The following is a 17,613-nucleotide window of genomic DNA, read 5'->3' as shown; positions in this document are numbered from 1 at the left end:
GCTCGGACATAAAACACTCCTAATGTGACTGCAGAGCCTGGCGTGAGCCTCCGCATGTATCCTCCTCGTAAATCTCCCCATTTCCCGTCCAGCGCGAGCGCCACTTCAAAGCATTGCTGCATTATGACTTTACAACCGTGACTTAGAAAAACCTTTCAGAGGCTTTTGGGGCCGGGCAGGCGGATGGATATTTTGTTTCCTACGGCCTCTGGGCGGACCTCAGCCAAGCCACTGTTCTGGACGCACGAGCGAGGCCCCGGCGACGACGCGCGAGCGCCATCTTGGTCCGAGTGCGACGGCGCTGGTGAACGTGGGCAGCAGACGTCGGAGCGTCGTCTTGGCGACTCAAAGTGCCGCGGCTCATCTGACGGGAACGAGCTACACAAAGCCTCTTGACGTCACCACACGAGGTGTGGCGTTCGGGTCTGTGGGACCCGTTTTCATTTTTTATTCAAAGAAAAATGATACATTTAATTAGAGGTGTCCGATATATGCGTTAAAATGTAATATCGGAAATTATCGGTATCGTTTTTTTTTATTATCGGTATCTGTTTTTTTTTTTATTAAATCAACATAAAAAAGACAAGATACACTTACAATTAGTGCACCAACCCAAAAAACCTCCCTCCCCCATTTACACTCATTCACACAAAAGGGTTGTTTCTTTCTGTTGTTAATATTCTGCTTCCTACATTATATATCAATATATATCAATACAGTCTGCAAGGGATACAGTCCGTAAGCACACATGATTGTGCGTGCTGCTGCTCCACTAATAGTACTAACCTTTAACAGTTAATTTGACTCATTTTCATTCATTACTAGTTTCTATGTAACTGTGTTTATATTGTTGTACTTTCTTTTTTATTCAAGAAAATGTTTTTAATTTATTTATCTTATTTTACTTATTTTTTTAAAAAGTACCTTATCTTCACCATACCTGGTTGTCCAAATTAGGCATAATAATGTGTTAATTCCACGACTGCATATATCGGTTGATATCGGTATCGGTAATTAAAGAGTTGGACAATATCGGAATATCGGATATCGGCAAAAAGCCACTATCGGACATCCCTACATTTAATTAATTTTTCAAACTGAGACTCACTGACTTTGGCTCATTTTCTGTGAAGAACATATATCAGAATACATGTAAAGCGACTTTGGGTACTTAGAAAAGCGCTATATAAATCCCAGGTATTATTATTATTACATATTTAATGAGCACACACCATTCACACCCCCTACACATTTCTATTACATATTAGATGTCCCGGTCCACTGGACCCGGGGCTGATAGAAGTGTGGAAATCGATGTTCTGTGTACCACACACGCACACACAGCAGGCCTAGACAGGAGGAGGACAGAGTGTAGGTACACAGAACATCGGAGGGTCAAATGTGCGAGAAAATGAGAGCAGACAGTGTTGACAAACACTGCAAATGCAACCCGTTGCATTTTGTGGCTTTTCATGCCTCACAATCAAACACTTTTATGTTAAAATACTGAACAGATGTTTCTTGGGATAAGGTGAACATCTGTTCAGTATTTGAACATCAAAGTGTTTGATTGTGAGGCATTGAAATAGAATAGAATAGAAAAGAATGGACTTTATTGTCATTATATTTGCATATAACGAGATTAAAGGCCTACTGAAAGCCACTACTAGCGACCACGCAGTCTGATAGTTTATATATCAATGATGAAATATCAACATTGCAACACATGCCAATACGGCCGGGTTAACTTATAAAGTGACATTTTAAATTTCCCGCCACACTTCCGGTTGAAAACGTCTATGTATGATGACGTATGCGCGTGACGTCAATGGTTGATACGGAAGTATTCGAAACCCATTGAATCCAATACAAAAAAGCTCTGTTTTCATCCCATAATTCCACAGTATTCTGGACATCTGTGTTAGTGAATCTTTTGCAATTTGTTTAATGAACAATGGAGACTGCAAAGAAGAAAGCTGTAGGTGCGATCGGTGTATTAGCGGCGGACTACAGCAACACAACCAGGAGGACTTTGAGCTGGATAGCAGACACGCTACCGTGAGTACAGCTTTGGCTTCCAAACATTTGATCGCTTGCCCGTACGTGCGTGTCGCTATGTGCATGTCACGTACGTAACTTTGGGGAAATATATGTTTCTTGGCGGCCGGGGTGTCGTCGAAAGCTACAACGCCCGCCGCCGCCGCCGTCCCGTAGCTAAGTTAGCTTCAATGGCGTCGTTAGCAGCAGCATTGTTAAGCTTCGCCAAGCTGGAAAACATTAACCGTGTATTTACATGTTTATGGTTTAATAGTATTGTTGATCTTCTGTCTATCCTTCCAGTCAGGGGTTTATTTCTTTTGTTTCTATCTGCATTTGAGCCCGATGCTATCACGTTAGCTCAGTAGCTAAGGAGCTTCGCCGATGTATTGTCGTGGAGATAAAAGTCACTGTGAATGTCCATTTCGCGTTCTCGACTCTCATTTTCAAGAAGATATAGTATCCCAGGTGGTTTAAAATACAAATCCGTGATCCATAATAGAAAAAGGAGAACGTGTGGAATCCAATGAGCCAGCTTGTACCTAAGCTACGGTCAGAGCGAAAAAAGATACGTCCTGCACTGCACTCTAGTCCTTCACTCTCACTTTCCTCATCCACAAATCTTTCATCCTCACTCAAATTAATGGGGTAATCGTCGCTTTCTCGGTCCGAATCTCTCTCGCTGCTGGTGTAAACAATGGGGAAATGTGAGGAGCCTTTCAACCTGTGACGTCACGCTACTTCCGGTACAGGCAAGGCTTTTTTTTATCAGCGACCAAAAGTTGCGAACTTTATCGTCGATGTTCTCTACTAAATCCTTTCAGCAAAAATATGGCAATATCGCGAAATGATCAAGTATGACACATAGAATGGATCTGCTATCCCCGTTTAAATAAAACAAAAATCATTTCAGTAGGCCTTTAAGGAGTTCAAATTAAGGTGCGGTAGTGGGAACAAATATGGGGTAAAAATAAATGACACAATAGGTAATAAAAAAGAAAAAAACTAGGGATGTCCGATAATGGCTTTTTGCCGATATCCGATATTCCGATATTGTCCAACTCTTTAATTACCGATACCGATATCAACCGATACCGATATCAACCGATATATGCAGTCGTGGAATTAACACATTATTATGCCTAATTTGGACAACCGGGTATGGTGAAGATAAGGTACTTTTTTTAAAAATTAGTAAAATAAGATAAATAAATTAAAAACATTTTCTTGAATAAAAAAGAAAGTACAACAATATAAAAACAGTTACATAGAAACTAGTAATGAATGAAAATGAGTAAAATGAACTGTTAAAGGTTAGTATTATTAGTGGAGCAGCAGCACGCACAATCATGTGTGCTTACGGACTGTATCCCTTGCAGACTGTATTGATATATATTGATATATAATGTAGGAACCAGAATATTAATAACAGAAAGAAACAACCCTTTTGTGTGAATGAGTGTAAATGGGAGAGGGAGGTTTTTTGGGTTGGTGCACTAATTGTAAGTGTATCTTGTGTTTTTTATGTTGATTTAATAAAAATAAAAAAAAATTAATAAAATAAAAAAACGATACCGATAATAAAAAAAACCGATACCGATAATTTCCGATATTACATTTTAACGCATATATCGACATCTCTAAAAAAAACCTAACAATTGAAATAAACAGACTACTATCTAATAAATATAATAAGCAATCCTGTACAATATACAAAATACTATAGAAATACAAAATACAGTACAATATACAGTACGAGACAAGAGTACCGGAGTAAAAAATAACAATCAGTGTCGGATGTATTGCACTCGAAGGGTAATATTGCACAGTAGGGTATTAGGGTAGGATATTGTGTAGGGGTGAATTATTATTATAAGTTAGAGTTCAGGATGGTGACAGCTGTGGGAAAGAAGCTGTCTCTGAGCCTGTTTGTTCTGGCTCTGATGCACCTGCCCTATGGTAGCAGGTCGAACAGGTGGAAGCCAGGGTGTGTGCAGTCCTTAGAGATGCTTTTTGCTCTGTTGACACAGCGGCAGCCCCAACATGCAAGGGGTCCATCAGACCCACAAACGCTGGCTGAGTAGCAACAATATGAACATTACATATAAGACAACTGTAAGAATGACACACAAACATGACAAACGCTGCCAGGCGTTCATCGCTAACCAGACAGAAAGTCGTGTTAGTCACCGACAACACAAAGACACGACAGGGCGGCAAAATGAAGGCGCGGCGCAATCCTCAAATGGCGGTTTGGAGCGGCCGGCCGGGCCGACGAAGCTTTGATACGTGAGAGCACGTCTTCCTAGCGTTTGACTTAACCCAAACACTGCACTCACAACTGGTGCACACTTGACACCAATGGTTGGTTTGACTTGTGTGTGGGCCCTGACCCGCCCTGCAGCGCGGTACGCCTCCCTGACACGCGTTGACCAGGTAAGCACAACGAGTCGCACACTATCTCGCAAACGTGAGCACGGTAGCCGTTACCTCCCTGCTTGGCACTCAGCATCAAGGGTTGGAATTGGGGGTTAAATCGCCAAAATGATTACCGGGCGCGGCCACCGCTGCTGCTCACTGCTCCCCTCCCGTCCCAGGGTCAAATGCAGAGAATAATTTCGCCAATCATGGGTACTTTTTAACTTTTTAAAGCATAACCAAGCATGCATCACTATAGCTCTTGTCTCAAAGTAGGTGTACTGTCACCACCTGTCACATCACGCCGTGACTTGTTTTGCTGTTTTAGTTTTAGTTCTATTTTGGTGGCTTTTTCTCTGTTTTTTGGTATTTTCCTGTAGCAGTTTCATGTCTTAGAGCGATATTTCCCGCATCTACTTTGTTTTAGCAATCAAGAATATTTCAGTTGTTTTTATCCTTCTTTGTGGGGACATTGTTGATTGTCATGTCATGTTCGGATGTACATTGTCTTTGCTCCACAGTAAGTCTTTGCTGTCTTCCAGCATTCTGTTTTTGTTTACTTTGTAGCCAGTTCAGTTTTAGTTTAGTTCTGCATAACCTTCCCTAAGCTTCAATGCTTTTTCTTAGGGGCACTCACCTTTTGTTTATTTTTTAAGTATTAGACATCTTTTTACCTGCACCCTGCCTCCCGCTGTTTCCGATATCAACAACGCAATTAGTTACCGGCTGCCACCTACTGATATGGAAGGGTATTACACGGTTACTCTGCCGAGCTCTAGACAGCACCGACACTCAACAACAACACATCATTTGCAGACTATAATTACTGCTTTGCAAAAAATATTTTTGACCCAAATACCGTATTTTTCGGACTATAAGTCGCAGTTTTTTTCATAGTTTGGCCGGACTTATACTCAGGAGTGACTTATGTGTGAAATGATTAACACATTAGCGTAAAATATCAAATAATATTATTGATCTCATTCACGTAAGAGACTAGACGTATAAGATTTCCTGGGATTTAGCGATTAGGAGTGACAGATTGTTTGGTAAACGTATAGCATGTTCTATATGTTATAGTTATTTGAATGACTCTTACCATAATATGTTACGTTAACATACCAGTTGGTTATTTATGCCTCATATAACGTACACTTATTCAGCCTGTTGTTCACTATTCTTTAGACATTTTAAATTGCCTTTCAAATGTCTATTCTTGATGTTGGCTTTTATCAAATACATTTCCCCAAAAAATGCGACTGATAGTCCAGTGCGACTTATTATGCATTTTCGGCCGGTGCGACTTATACTCCGAAAAATGCGGTACTTTGTTTTAGCAATCAAGAACATTTCAGTTGTTTTTATCCTTCTTCGTGGGGACATTGTTGATTGTCTGGTCATGTTCGGATCTACTTTGTAGACGCCATCTTTACTCCACAGTAAGTCTTTGCTGTCGTCCAGCATTCTGTTTTTGTTGACTTTGTAGCCAGTTCAGTTTTAGTTTCGTTCTGCATAACCTTCTCTAAGTTTCAATATCTTTTCTTAGGGGCACTCACCTTTTGTTTTTATTTTTGGTTTAAGCATTAGACACCTTTTTACCTGCACCCTGCCTCCCGCTGTTTCCGATATTAACAACGCAATTAGTTACCGGCTGCCACCTACTGATATGGAAGAGTATTACACGGTTACTCTGCCGAGCTCTAGACAGCACCGACACTCAACAACAACACATCATTTACAGACTATAATTACTGCTTTGCAAAAAATATTTTCAACCCAAATAGGTGAAATTAGATAATCTCCCACGGCACACCAGACTGTATCTCACGGCACACCAGTGTGCGGCGGCACAGTGGTTGAGAAACACTGCTATAAAGAACGCCGTCAACGCTTACCTAGGGATGATACTCGAAACTGATTTTCCCGGTTGTTCGATAAGAAAAGAACCGAGTCTTCGGACTTGAATCCCTTTTTGAGAACCGGTACCCGTTATCGAGACCACTATAGTAAAGAAAAATAGTTGGTTCTTTATTTGAATCCCTGGGAACAAATCCCGTCCCACAAGAAATGCCCCTTGAGACATCACAAGAAATGGCGTCACGTAGCTCAGTCATTAGGCGCAAAAAGGGAAAGCAGGAAAAACAATGGACCGCAAAAAGCGCTCCAAGGTGTAATAAAGTTCAAAACAAAAGGTATAATCCAATGAATAACTTTACTGAGAGATTTGAGCAGGGTACAAACACATGAACACTTTTACCACCAACCGGAAACATAGCAACCAGGCTAGCAACGCACCTCCTTTACGGCAGCTGTCGCAACGTTCTTAAAACACACACATATATATACAACACATCTCCCTTTTTGAACTTTTGCTTTTCTTTCCTTGTAAACAAAACAAAATCACACTTATGTGTTGTCTGTCTAATTATAAATAATGCAGACGAGGCGTGTTGGCTGAGTTCTTGACGTTTACTTTCACAGCGTGCTCATAACCTCATTCTTAGCTGCCGGGTGGCGACATGCAACAACACTTTTCGGGGCTACCGCGCATGCTCGTCACTCCCGTTGCATGCTGGGTAGTGTAGTTGTTACTGTATATTCCCTAGCTCATAACATCACATCTTTCCCCCCTATAAAGAAATAATGTTAACTCAATAAAGTTTATTTCTTTTTTTAGCTTTAACTTTTCTTTTTTTTTTTTTTAGCATTGTAACCACATTTGCAAACAACTTTTCTCTTTATAGAATTTTCTTTCAATAAAGAAATAAAGTGCAAAAATGTCAAAGCATCATAACAAACAGTTATGTTCCAATAGCAGCAGAAGTGCACTTTTTGGAGAGCTGTATTATTTTCAGTTTTGTGCCCAAGGGACTGATTTTATTTAACACTATATTATTATTTATACACCTATAGTGATCACAGAGACAGCTTGTTTTTGTGTTACTGTACACTACCGTTCAAAAGTTTGGGGTCACATTGAAATGTCCTTATTTTTGAAGGAAAAGCACTGTACTTTTCAATGAAGATAACTTTAAACTAGTCTTAACTTGAAAGAAATACACTCTATGCATAGCTAATGTGGTAAATGACTATTCTAGCTGCAAATGTCTGGTTTTTGGTGCAATATCTACATAGGTGTATAGAGGCCCATTTCCAGAAACTATCACTCCAGTATTCTAATGGTACAATGTGTTTGCTCATTGGCTCAGAAGGCTAATTGATGATTAGAAAACCCTTGTGCAATCATGTTCACACATCTGGAAACAGTTTAGCTCGTTACAGAAGCTACACAACGGACCTTCCTTTGAGCAGATTGAGTTTCTGGAGCATCACATTTGTGGGGTCAATTAAACGCTCAAAATGGCCAGAAAAAGAGAACTTTCATCCGAAACTCGACAGTCTATTCTTGTTCTTAGAAATGAGGGCTATTCCACAAAATTGTTTGGGTGACCCCAAACTTTTGAACGGTAGTGTGTATATTTGTTTTTCTGAAAAATCCCACTTAATATACTTTGGGTAATAACAGTCAATATTTATTTATTTCATTTAATTTTTTTAGGGGGGTAACAGTCAATATTTATTTATTTATTAGATTTTATTTTTTTCTTATATACCGTAATTTCCGGACTATAAGCCGCACCAGCTAAATTTAGGGGAAAATACAGATTGCTCCATATATAAGCCGCACCCGACTATAAGCCGCAGGGTTTTGATGTGTAATTACCGTAGTATATAGGGGTTCCTGCTACCACGGAGGGGATTGTCGGGACAGAGATGACTGTTTTGAGTTTGAGTTTGAGTTTGAGTTTGAGTTTATTTGGAACATGCAAGCATACAACATGATACATCACAATTTCCAGTTTCTTTTCAACATGTTCGAAAAGGAGTAGGACGAAGCAGAGCTTATTTAATCCTACCCCTTTTCTTTACATAACAGTTGCAAAACTTTTTGTTCACTTCCTGTTCACAATTTTTTCACAATAAACTCCATAAGTAATCACAATAAAAATAAATAAATAAATAATAGTAAGAATTTAATAATAATAATTGGTGAAGTAAGTCATATTTCATATGATGAGATAAGTAAGATTACTTTAAGAATGAATGAATGGATGGATGAAATAAATTGAGAATGTTTGTCATGGTTCTTCTTCTTTGTACTTTGTAAACACTTTAAGTTTGAAGAGTTTCTTGAAGTGGATCATATTAGTACATTGTTTGATTGCTTTGCTTAATCCATTCCATCATTTAATTCCACATACTGATATACTGAAGGTCTTAAGTGTTGTACGTGCAAACAAATGTTTTAAATTACGTTTTTCTCTAAGATTATATTTCTCCTCTTTTTTTGAGAAGAATTGTTGTATATTCTTGGCTAGCAGGTTATAGTTTGCTTTGTGCATCATTTTAGCTGTTTGCAAATTCACTATGTCGTGGAATTTCAGTATTTTTGATTCAGTAAATAAAGGGTTTGTATGTTCTCTATATCCAACATTATGTGTTATTCTAACTGATCTTTTTTGTAACACCGTTAATGAATGAAGTGTACTTTTGTAATTATTTCCCCATATTTCTACACAGTAGCTCAGATATGTAACACTAGTGAGCAGTAGAGAATATGAAGGGATTTTTGGTCTAGAACATGTTTTGCTTTATTCATTATTGACGTGTTTCTTGCAACTTTATGTTGTATATTTTTTACGTGAGATTTCCAGTTCAATTTATCATCAATCACTACATCTAGAAATTTGGTTTCGTTTACTCTTTCAATTTCTATTCCGTCTATTTGTATTTGTGTTTGACTTTCTCTTCTACTGTTACCAAATAGCATTATTTTAGTTTTACTAAGATTCAACGATAGTCTGTTTTTGTCAAACCATCTTTTTAATTTGTTAATTTCTTCTGTTATTATTTGTATTATCTCCTGTGTGTTTTCTCCTGAACAAAACGCTGTTGTATCATCCGCAAATAATACTAACTTTAAATCTTTTGTAACTTTACAAATGTCATTTATATAGAGATTGAATAATTTAGGTCCTAGTATTGATCCCTGAGGTACACCACAGGATATATTTAGCGTTGTAGACATGTGTTCGCCTAGCTTCACGTATTGTTTCCTGTTCGTTAGATAACTTCTTATCCAGTTTAAGACTAACCCTCTGATGCCATATCGTTCTAGTTTTTTGATTAAAATATTGTGATTAATTGTGTCAAATGCTTTAGTTAGATCCATAAAAACCGCTGCCGTACATTTTTTACTATCTATTGCATTGGTAATTTCTTCTGTAATTTCAATGAAAGCCATTGAAGTTGAAACATTAGCTCTGTATCCATGTTGTATGTATGATTGGGAACGCAAAGTGTCCCATTTATAAACAATAAATCTTTCAATCATTCAATCAAACTTTCACATCTTTGACATGGCGAACAGCATTCATGCAGAGTACAAATAATACAACGGTGCAAAGTAATACAAAGTGCTCGCCTGTACGTTATCAAAATAACCAGCCTACCGGTATATGAAAAGTCAGTCTTTAATCATTGTGTCATCGTCTTCCTCCTGCGTACTAAAACCACCGAAATCCTCTTCGTCGGTGTCGGAGAAGAACAGGCCGTATATAAGCCGCACCCTTGTATAAGCCGCAGGGACCAGAACGAGGGGGAAAAGTAGCGGCTTATAGTCCGGAAATTACGGTAATAAAAGTGAACTTTTGTTGAACCAAATATTGTGTGTTTTTTTCCATATAAAAGAACCTATCTGGACTCGATAAGAGAATCGATAAGGAATCAGATCTATAAGAGGATTCGATAACAGGCTCGAACTCGATAAGATCTTATCAAACATCATCCCTACGCTTACCTGCAGTAATTGTGCCTGCCCAAGCCGCCCTCGCCATTGGGATACTTCAGTGTGTTGTAGGGGTGCTGGAAGGTCTCGTTCCAAAAGAGACAGGGTTTACCGCCATGCAGGCTGGTCTGGTTCTGGAAGCCCCTGTAGTCCTCTCCGTTGGCCGTGTAGCACTCTGGAATCAAAAAAGAAGGAGAAGGGGAATGAAATCAAAAGGCGTTGGACGCCAATGACGTTGGCGCTCAGAACCTTGACAGGCGCTTAGAGGGAAGGCACGTCAAACACATGAGGTCTGCTTTCACAGGAATTGGGCCGCTATTAAAAAGTCTTTGGAGTGATCGTCGAAACGGCGCTTGAAATAATGCTATTCTTCGCCCCCGGCTGCTTGCATTGCGGCCGCTGCCAAACGTGTTAAAGTCAGCGCGGTATTGTTTCAATTAACATCAAGGCCCGACTTCAGTTTCCAGGAAGTGTATGACAACCATATGGACGAGGCGTGCGGGGGGAAAAACAAAGAGGGAATTCAAACAAACAAGTGCCTGACAGCCCTGACTGACGCCTCTCGGGACAACTTGGAGGCGTCCGCCGTTGACTCCATTACAACATCATTTCCCACCGGGGCCATCTCTCACTCTGCAGGTGCTCATCACCGCGCATGTTGACAGAGCGAGACCTCCCTGCCGGGACACCGGTCCCAACCAATGTTCCTTAATCATTTTTCATGTGTGTGAGCAAAGGCAACAAGTCCCTGAGCATTGAGTGGAGGCCATGTGAGCAACATCAGACGTGCACACTGTGGCTACACCAGCAGCACACCTGGCCCAAACCTCACTAAATAACAACTTACATCTCCATCCATCCATCCATTTTCTACCGCTTATTCCCTTCGGGGTCGCGGGGGGTGCCAGAGCCTATCTCAGCTGCATTCGGGCGGAAGGCGGGGTACACCCTGGACAAGTCCCCACCTCATCGCAGGGCCAACACAGATAGACAGACAACATTCTCTTATTATTACAATCAAAGGACAGCAGTCATTTCCATTTCTAATATAAGTGTTTAGGCCCACTTACAATGACAATAACAACAAATATTGTTGTTCATAAACTGTGTACTTGTATAGTTTGTCTGGGTGGAGGTCCTGCTTTGGAAATAGTTTGTACCCCTTTCAGACATTGCATTTAGTTCCCATTTAAAACATTCTCATGTTGCACAATGAGATGTAAGCAGGGGATCATGTGTACATTCCTGCAACTTCCTGTTTGTAAAAAATATCTTTTTATTAGTATTTATTCAAAGGCCTACTGAAAGCCACTACTAGCGACCACGCAGTCTGATAGTTTATATATCAATGATGAAATCTTAACATTGCAACACATGCCAATACGGCCGGGTTAACTTATAAAGTGACATTTTAAAATTCCCGGGAAATATCCGGCTGAAACGTCGCGGTATGATGACGTACGCGCGTGACGAAGTCCGAGTAACGGAAGTTATGGTACCCCGTAGAATCCTATACAAAAAGCTCTGTTTTCATTTCATAATTCCACAGTATTCTGGACATCTTTTGCAATTTTTTTAATGAACAATGAAGGCTGCAAAGAAGACAGTTGTAGGTGGGATCGGTGTATTAGCAGCGGACTACAGCAACACAACCAGGAGGACTTTGTTGGAGCGCTAGCCGCCGACTTCACCTTGACTTCCTACGTCTCCGGGCCGCCAAACGCATCGGGTGAAGTCCTTCGTCCTTCTGCCGATCACTGGAACGCAGGTGAGCACGGGTGTTGATGAGCAAATGAGGGCTGGCTGGCGTAGGTGGAGAGCTAATGTTTTTAGCATAGCTCTGTGCAGTCCGATTGCTAAGTTAGCTTCAATGGCGTCGTTAGCAACAGCATTGTTAAGCTTCGCCAGGCTGGAAAACATTAACCGTGTAGTTACATGTCCATGGTTTAATAGTATTGTTGATCTTCTGTCTATCCTTCCAGTCAGGGGTTTATTTATTTGGTTTCTATTTGCAGTTAAGCACGATGCTATCACGTTAGCTCCGTAGCTAAAGAGCTTCGCCGATGTATTGTCGTGGAGATAAAAGTCACTGTGAATGTCCATTTGGCGTTCTCGACTCTCATTTTCAAGAGGATATAGTATCCCAGGTGGTTTAAAATACAAATCCGTGATCCACAATAGAAAAAGGAGAGAGTGTGGAATCCAATGAGCCAGCTTGTACCTAAGTTACGGTCAGAGCGAAAAAAGATACACCCTGCACTGCACTCTAGTCCTTCACTCTGACGTTCCTCATCCACGAATCTTTCATCCTGGCTCAAATTAATGGGGTAATCGTCGCTTTCTCAGTCCGAATCGCTCTCGCTGCTGGTGTAAACAATGGGGAATTGTGAGGAGCCTTTCAACCTGTGACGTCACGCTACTTCCGGTACAGGCAAGGCTTTTTTTAATCAGCGACCAAAACTTTATCGTCGATGTTCTCTACTAAATCCTTTCAGCAGAAATATGGCAATATCGCGAAATGATCAAGTATGACACATAGAATGGATCTGCTATCCCCGTTTAAATTAAAAAAAATCATTTCAGTAGGCCTTTAATATACTAACAGCATTTCATGATTAATATTTATAAATGAAGATTCCTAATAAATGACACTAGAATAAGCACACATTTGATTGGTAAATCATAGAGTAACAACCTGGAATGACACTTTATGTGTGGTGTTCGAGTTGTCTGACTTTTTGTGTGTCTGTAAACGCATCGCTGGCTAAGTGCCATATGTGCATGTGTTGGCGCAAGTGAGAAAGAGCGAGCGGCTGCTGTTGATATAACAAAGTTGCTTTTGGTCTGCTTTGCACTGCAGAAAATGACCACTTTTGCTAGATATCTTTTTTTTTTACTAATGTTTTGGTGATGTGTTGATGGCCGACAACAAAGAGTTTTGCTCAGTAAAGTGATGGATGGAATTCATGTCCTCAAAGCGTCTCGACAGACGTTACAATATTTGAACAATGATGACGAAAACTGTTTTCTCTGTCGTGTCGAAAATTGTTATGCGCTTATTTTTTTTATTGGATTTTGTGCGTGGCATAGATTTGACCGCGCGCCGAGGACGCTTGAGCAGTGCGCAGTTGCACAGGCGCTCACCTTCGAGGGAACGTTGGTCCCAACTCCAGAAACTTGGATACGGAACAGGCCGACCTACGCAATTTATATAAAAAAAAAACAGTTATCAAACAATCAACGACGAGCAAAATAAATACAGACGTACTTCGCTTTTTTTTTTATTGAGTCGGAGTGCATAAAAAGCCGCCGCGAGGCTACAGAAAGCTGCTAAATGGTAGAACAGCGGGGTCTTGACAGTGTGACGTGTTGCGTCGTAAAGCGCTGTCTCCTGCAATGCGTCAGTGGATGTAAACCGAGTGGTGTGAGAGCACACACACACACACACACACACACACACACACACACACACACACAGTCCTTGTCCGTGCAGTCTTGGATACAACACGAATGCCAGCACACTGATAAAGAAGGTGAGAAACACTATTAATTCAAGGAATATCTTGTAGCAAAGTACGAAGTTTTCTTTACTTTTACGTTATATTTTATTGTATATCTTATGTATTATTTATTTATTTATTTTACCTTATGTTTTATTGTATATCTTATGTATTATTTATTTATTTATTTTACCTTATATTTTATTGTATATCTTATGTATTATTTATTTATTTATTTTACCTTATATTTTATTGTATATCTTATGTATTATTTATTTATTTATTTTACCTTATCTATTCTTTTATTTATCTTTAACACATTGAATCTAAGTTTGCATATATTCATGTGTGTCTGTATTTGTTGTGGGCACTAGGTGACAATTACCTTGGGAATTGAGTGGGTGGGTATTGTAAGGGGTGGGGTTTTATTATGTTACATATTGTAAAAAGTGCAGATACCTCAACTTGCTGTTGCCATGATCCATCATGCTGTACAGTCTGCAAAATTCAATAAAAATATTTAAAAAAAAAAAAAAAAAAGTACAAAGTTTTCACCAACAAGAGTCTTTAAAGGCCTACTGAAACCCACTACTACCGACCACGCAGTCTGATAGTTTATATATCAATGATGAAATCTTAACATTATAACACATGCCAATACGGCCGGGTTAACTTATAAAGTGACATTTTAAATTTGCCGCTAAACTTCCGGTTCGAAACGCCTCTGAGGATGACGTATGCGCGTGACGTAGCCCGACGAACACGGGTATGCCTTCCACATTGAAGCCGATATGAAAAAGCTCTGTTTTCATTTCATAATTCCACAGTATTCTGGACATCTGTGTTCGTGAATCTGTTTCAATCATGTTCATTGCATTATGGAGAAGGAAGCCAAGCAAGCAAAGAAGAAAGTTGTCGGTGCGAAATGGACGTATTTTTCGAACGTAGTCAGCCACAACAGTACACAGCCGGCGCTTCTTTGTTTACATTCCCGAAAGATGCAGTCAAGATGGAAGAACTCGGATAACAGAGACTCTAACCAGGAGGACTTTTGATTTGGATACACAGACGCCTGTAGAGAACTGGGACAACACAGACTCTTACCAGGATTACTTTGATTTGGATGACAAAGACGCAGACGTGCTACTGTGAGTATGCAGCTTTGGCTTTTTTTTGCGTATGTACGTAACTTTTTTAAAATATATAAGCTTTATGAACCTTGGGTTAGGTGAACGGTCTTTTGGGCTGAGTGATTGTGTGTGTTGATCATGTGTTTGAATTGTATTGGCGTGTTCTATGGAGCTAGGAGCTAGCAGAGGAGCTAGGAGCTAGCATAACACGTACCGTACCGTAAGTGCGCGTCACGTACGTAACTTTTTAAAAATATATAAGCTTTATGAACCTTGGGTTAGGTGAACGGTCTTTTGGGCTGAGTGATTGTGTGTGTTGATCGGGTGTTTGAATTGTATTGGCGTGTTCTATGGAGCTAGGAGCTAGCAGAGGAGCTAGGAGCTAGCATAACAAACACACAGGTGTTATTATGCAGGATTAATTTGTGGCATATTAAATATAAGCCTGGTTGTGTTGTGGCTAATAGAGTATATATATGTCTTGTGTTTATTTACTGTTGTAGTCATTCCCAGCTGAATATCAGGTACCGTGAGTATGCAGCCTTGGCTGCTAAACATTCGATAACTTGACCGTATGTGCGCGTCACGTACGTAACTTTTTAAAAATATATAAGCTTTATGAACCTTGGGTTAGGTAAACGGTCTTTTGGGCTGAGTGATTGTGTGTGTTGATCAGGTGTTTGAATTGTATTGGCGTGTTCTATGGAGCTAGGAGCTAGCAGAGGAGCTAGGAGCTAGCATAACAAACACGCAGGTGTTTTTATGCAGGATTAATTTGTGGCATATTAAATATAAGCCTGGTTGTGTTGTGGCTAATAGAGTATATATATGTCTTGTGTTTATTTACTGTTGTAGTCATTCCCAGCTGAATATCAGGTCACCCCCGGCTCTCACAGCATCTTCCCTATCTGAATAGCTTCAACTCCCCACTAGTCCTTCACTTGCACTTTACTCATCCACAAATCTTTCATCCTCGCTCAAATTAATGGGGAAATTGTCGCTTTCTCGGTCCGAATCTCTCTCACTTCATGCGGCCATCATTGTAAACAATAGGGAACTTTGCGTATATGTTCAACTGACTACGTCACGCTACTTCCGGTAGGTGCAAGCCTTTTTTTTATCAGATACCAAAAGTTGCAATCTTTATCGTCGTTGTTCTATACTAAATCCTTTCAGCAAAAATATGGCAATATCGCGAAATGATCAAGTATGACACATAGAATAGATCTGCTATCCCCGTTTAAATAAAAAAAATTCATTTCAGTAGGCCTTTAATAAAGGTAAGAGTGAAGTGAAAAGTTAATGAGCTATCAATTACTTTAATAATAAGGTAATCTATGCTTGGATGAAAATTATTTCATCCGCAACCGCATCACAAAAGTCGTCATCCACCCGCCATCCACCCGAACTAACATTTTATCAAAACCACAACCGCCCGCCACCCACCCGTTGTTATATATCTAATATAGACGATGCAAGGCAGAAAGGAGACTGAGCAGTTAGCATTCCAAAACCCACAATGCATCTCTGCCATGACCCGCCCCCGCCGAACTCTTATTGGTTGGCGTGTGTGTGACGATGGCTGCCATTTGCTTCGTCGCTGACGCGAATGAGATCAATATTATTATTTGATATTTTACAATAATGTGTTAATAATTTCACACATAAGTCGCTCCGGAGTATACGTCGCACCCACGGCCAAACCATGAAAAAAACTGTGATTTATAGTCCGAAAAATACGGTATGTATTTTTTTTTCTGAATTGGTTCAACCGCCACCCGCCCGAATCTATTTAAAATCAATTTTTTTCGTCATGCGACCCGCAGATTATCCGCGGAGTCCGCGGTTGTGTCCGCAAACCGCGCATCTCTACTCCATAACCTTAGTGCGGATTTTAGGGAAAATTGTTTGAATAAACAGAGATTTTTCTGCTTGCATTCTGCATTTTCCCACCGCCCTTATGTGCGCTCCATCGCAGCGGCGGTGTCCACGTATTTAAAGTTCCGTGCACTCTGCGTGCACTGCAAAAAGTGAAATCTAAGTAAGATGAGATATGTCAAATAAGGGTGATATTTGCTTATTTTCTGTCTGATAAGATAATTCTTCTCCCTAAGAAGATTTGATGCTAGAGTGTTTTACTTGTTTTAAGTGTTTTGGTCCTAAATGATCTCAGTAAGATATTACAGCTTGTTGTTGAGATTTGATGAGCTATATTGAGTAAAACATGCTTGAAACTAGAATATCAACTGTTGCAAAGCTGTGTCATCAACACTCACAAGTAGAAAACTACTTTTTTAAAGTCATCATTTCTTATTTCAAGCATGAAAAAAAAAAATCCTGACTTTGACACAATTGTGTCTCATAATTAAAACTGATGACAGCCAAATGGACTTTGCTGTTTTATTTCCAATGAAACAATAGAAAACACGTACTCATATAGTAGTACAGTTGGCACAGTACAGTAAACTGACAGTTAATATTTAAACATTTAACATTTCAAACAATTTTGACGCACATTCAGATAAATTCTTCCAAATTACAATAAAAACTAATTTGTCCGGGGGCCGGGCTGTATATATGCGCACTAATTGACTGAAAGAGCACGCACTTGACGCGATGATGTCATGTTATCCATGGAAAAATGCATTTTTAGACAATATGATTTGCCTGAGCGGCTAGG

At 39.9% G+C, this 17,613-nt stretch overlaps 2 protein-coding genes across 2 annotated transcripts in view; both read right to left on the bottom strand.

Annotated features, from left to right (window-relative positions):
- The window catches only part of kank1a (KN motif and ankyrin repeat domains 1a), a 453,264-nt gene that overhangs the window by 190,319 nt on the left and 245,332 nt on the right, over positions 1 to 17,613 (bottom strand). The window lies entirely within an intron of this gene.
- The window catches only part of LOC133631818 (kremen protein 1-like), a 135,108-nt gene that overhangs the window by 99,474 nt on the left and 18,021 nt on the right, over positions 1 to 17,613 (bottom strand). Inside the window, exons 6-7 of the mRNA XM_062023978.1 lie at positions 13,448 to 13,501; positions 10,316 to 10,485 (exon numbers count right to left, since the gene is read on the bottom strand). Coding sequence (XP_061879962.1) covers positions 10,316 to 10,485; positions 13,448 to 13,501 — 224 coding nt within the window. The remainder of the gene's footprint in view (positions 1 to 10,315; positions 10,486 to 13,447; positions 13,502 to 17,613) is intronic.

The sequence above is a fragment of the Entelurus aequoreus genome, linkage group LG17 (assembly GCF_033978785.1).
Source record: "Entelurus aequoreus isolate RoL-2023_Sb linkage group LG17, RoL_Eaeq_v1.1, whole genome shotgun sequence".
Taxonomy (NCBI): domain Eukaryota; kingdom Metazoa; phylum Chordata; class Actinopteri; order Syngnathiformes; family Syngnathidae; genus Entelurus; species Entelurus aequoreus.
This window is presented reverse-complemented; position numbering and strand designations above follow the sequence as displayed.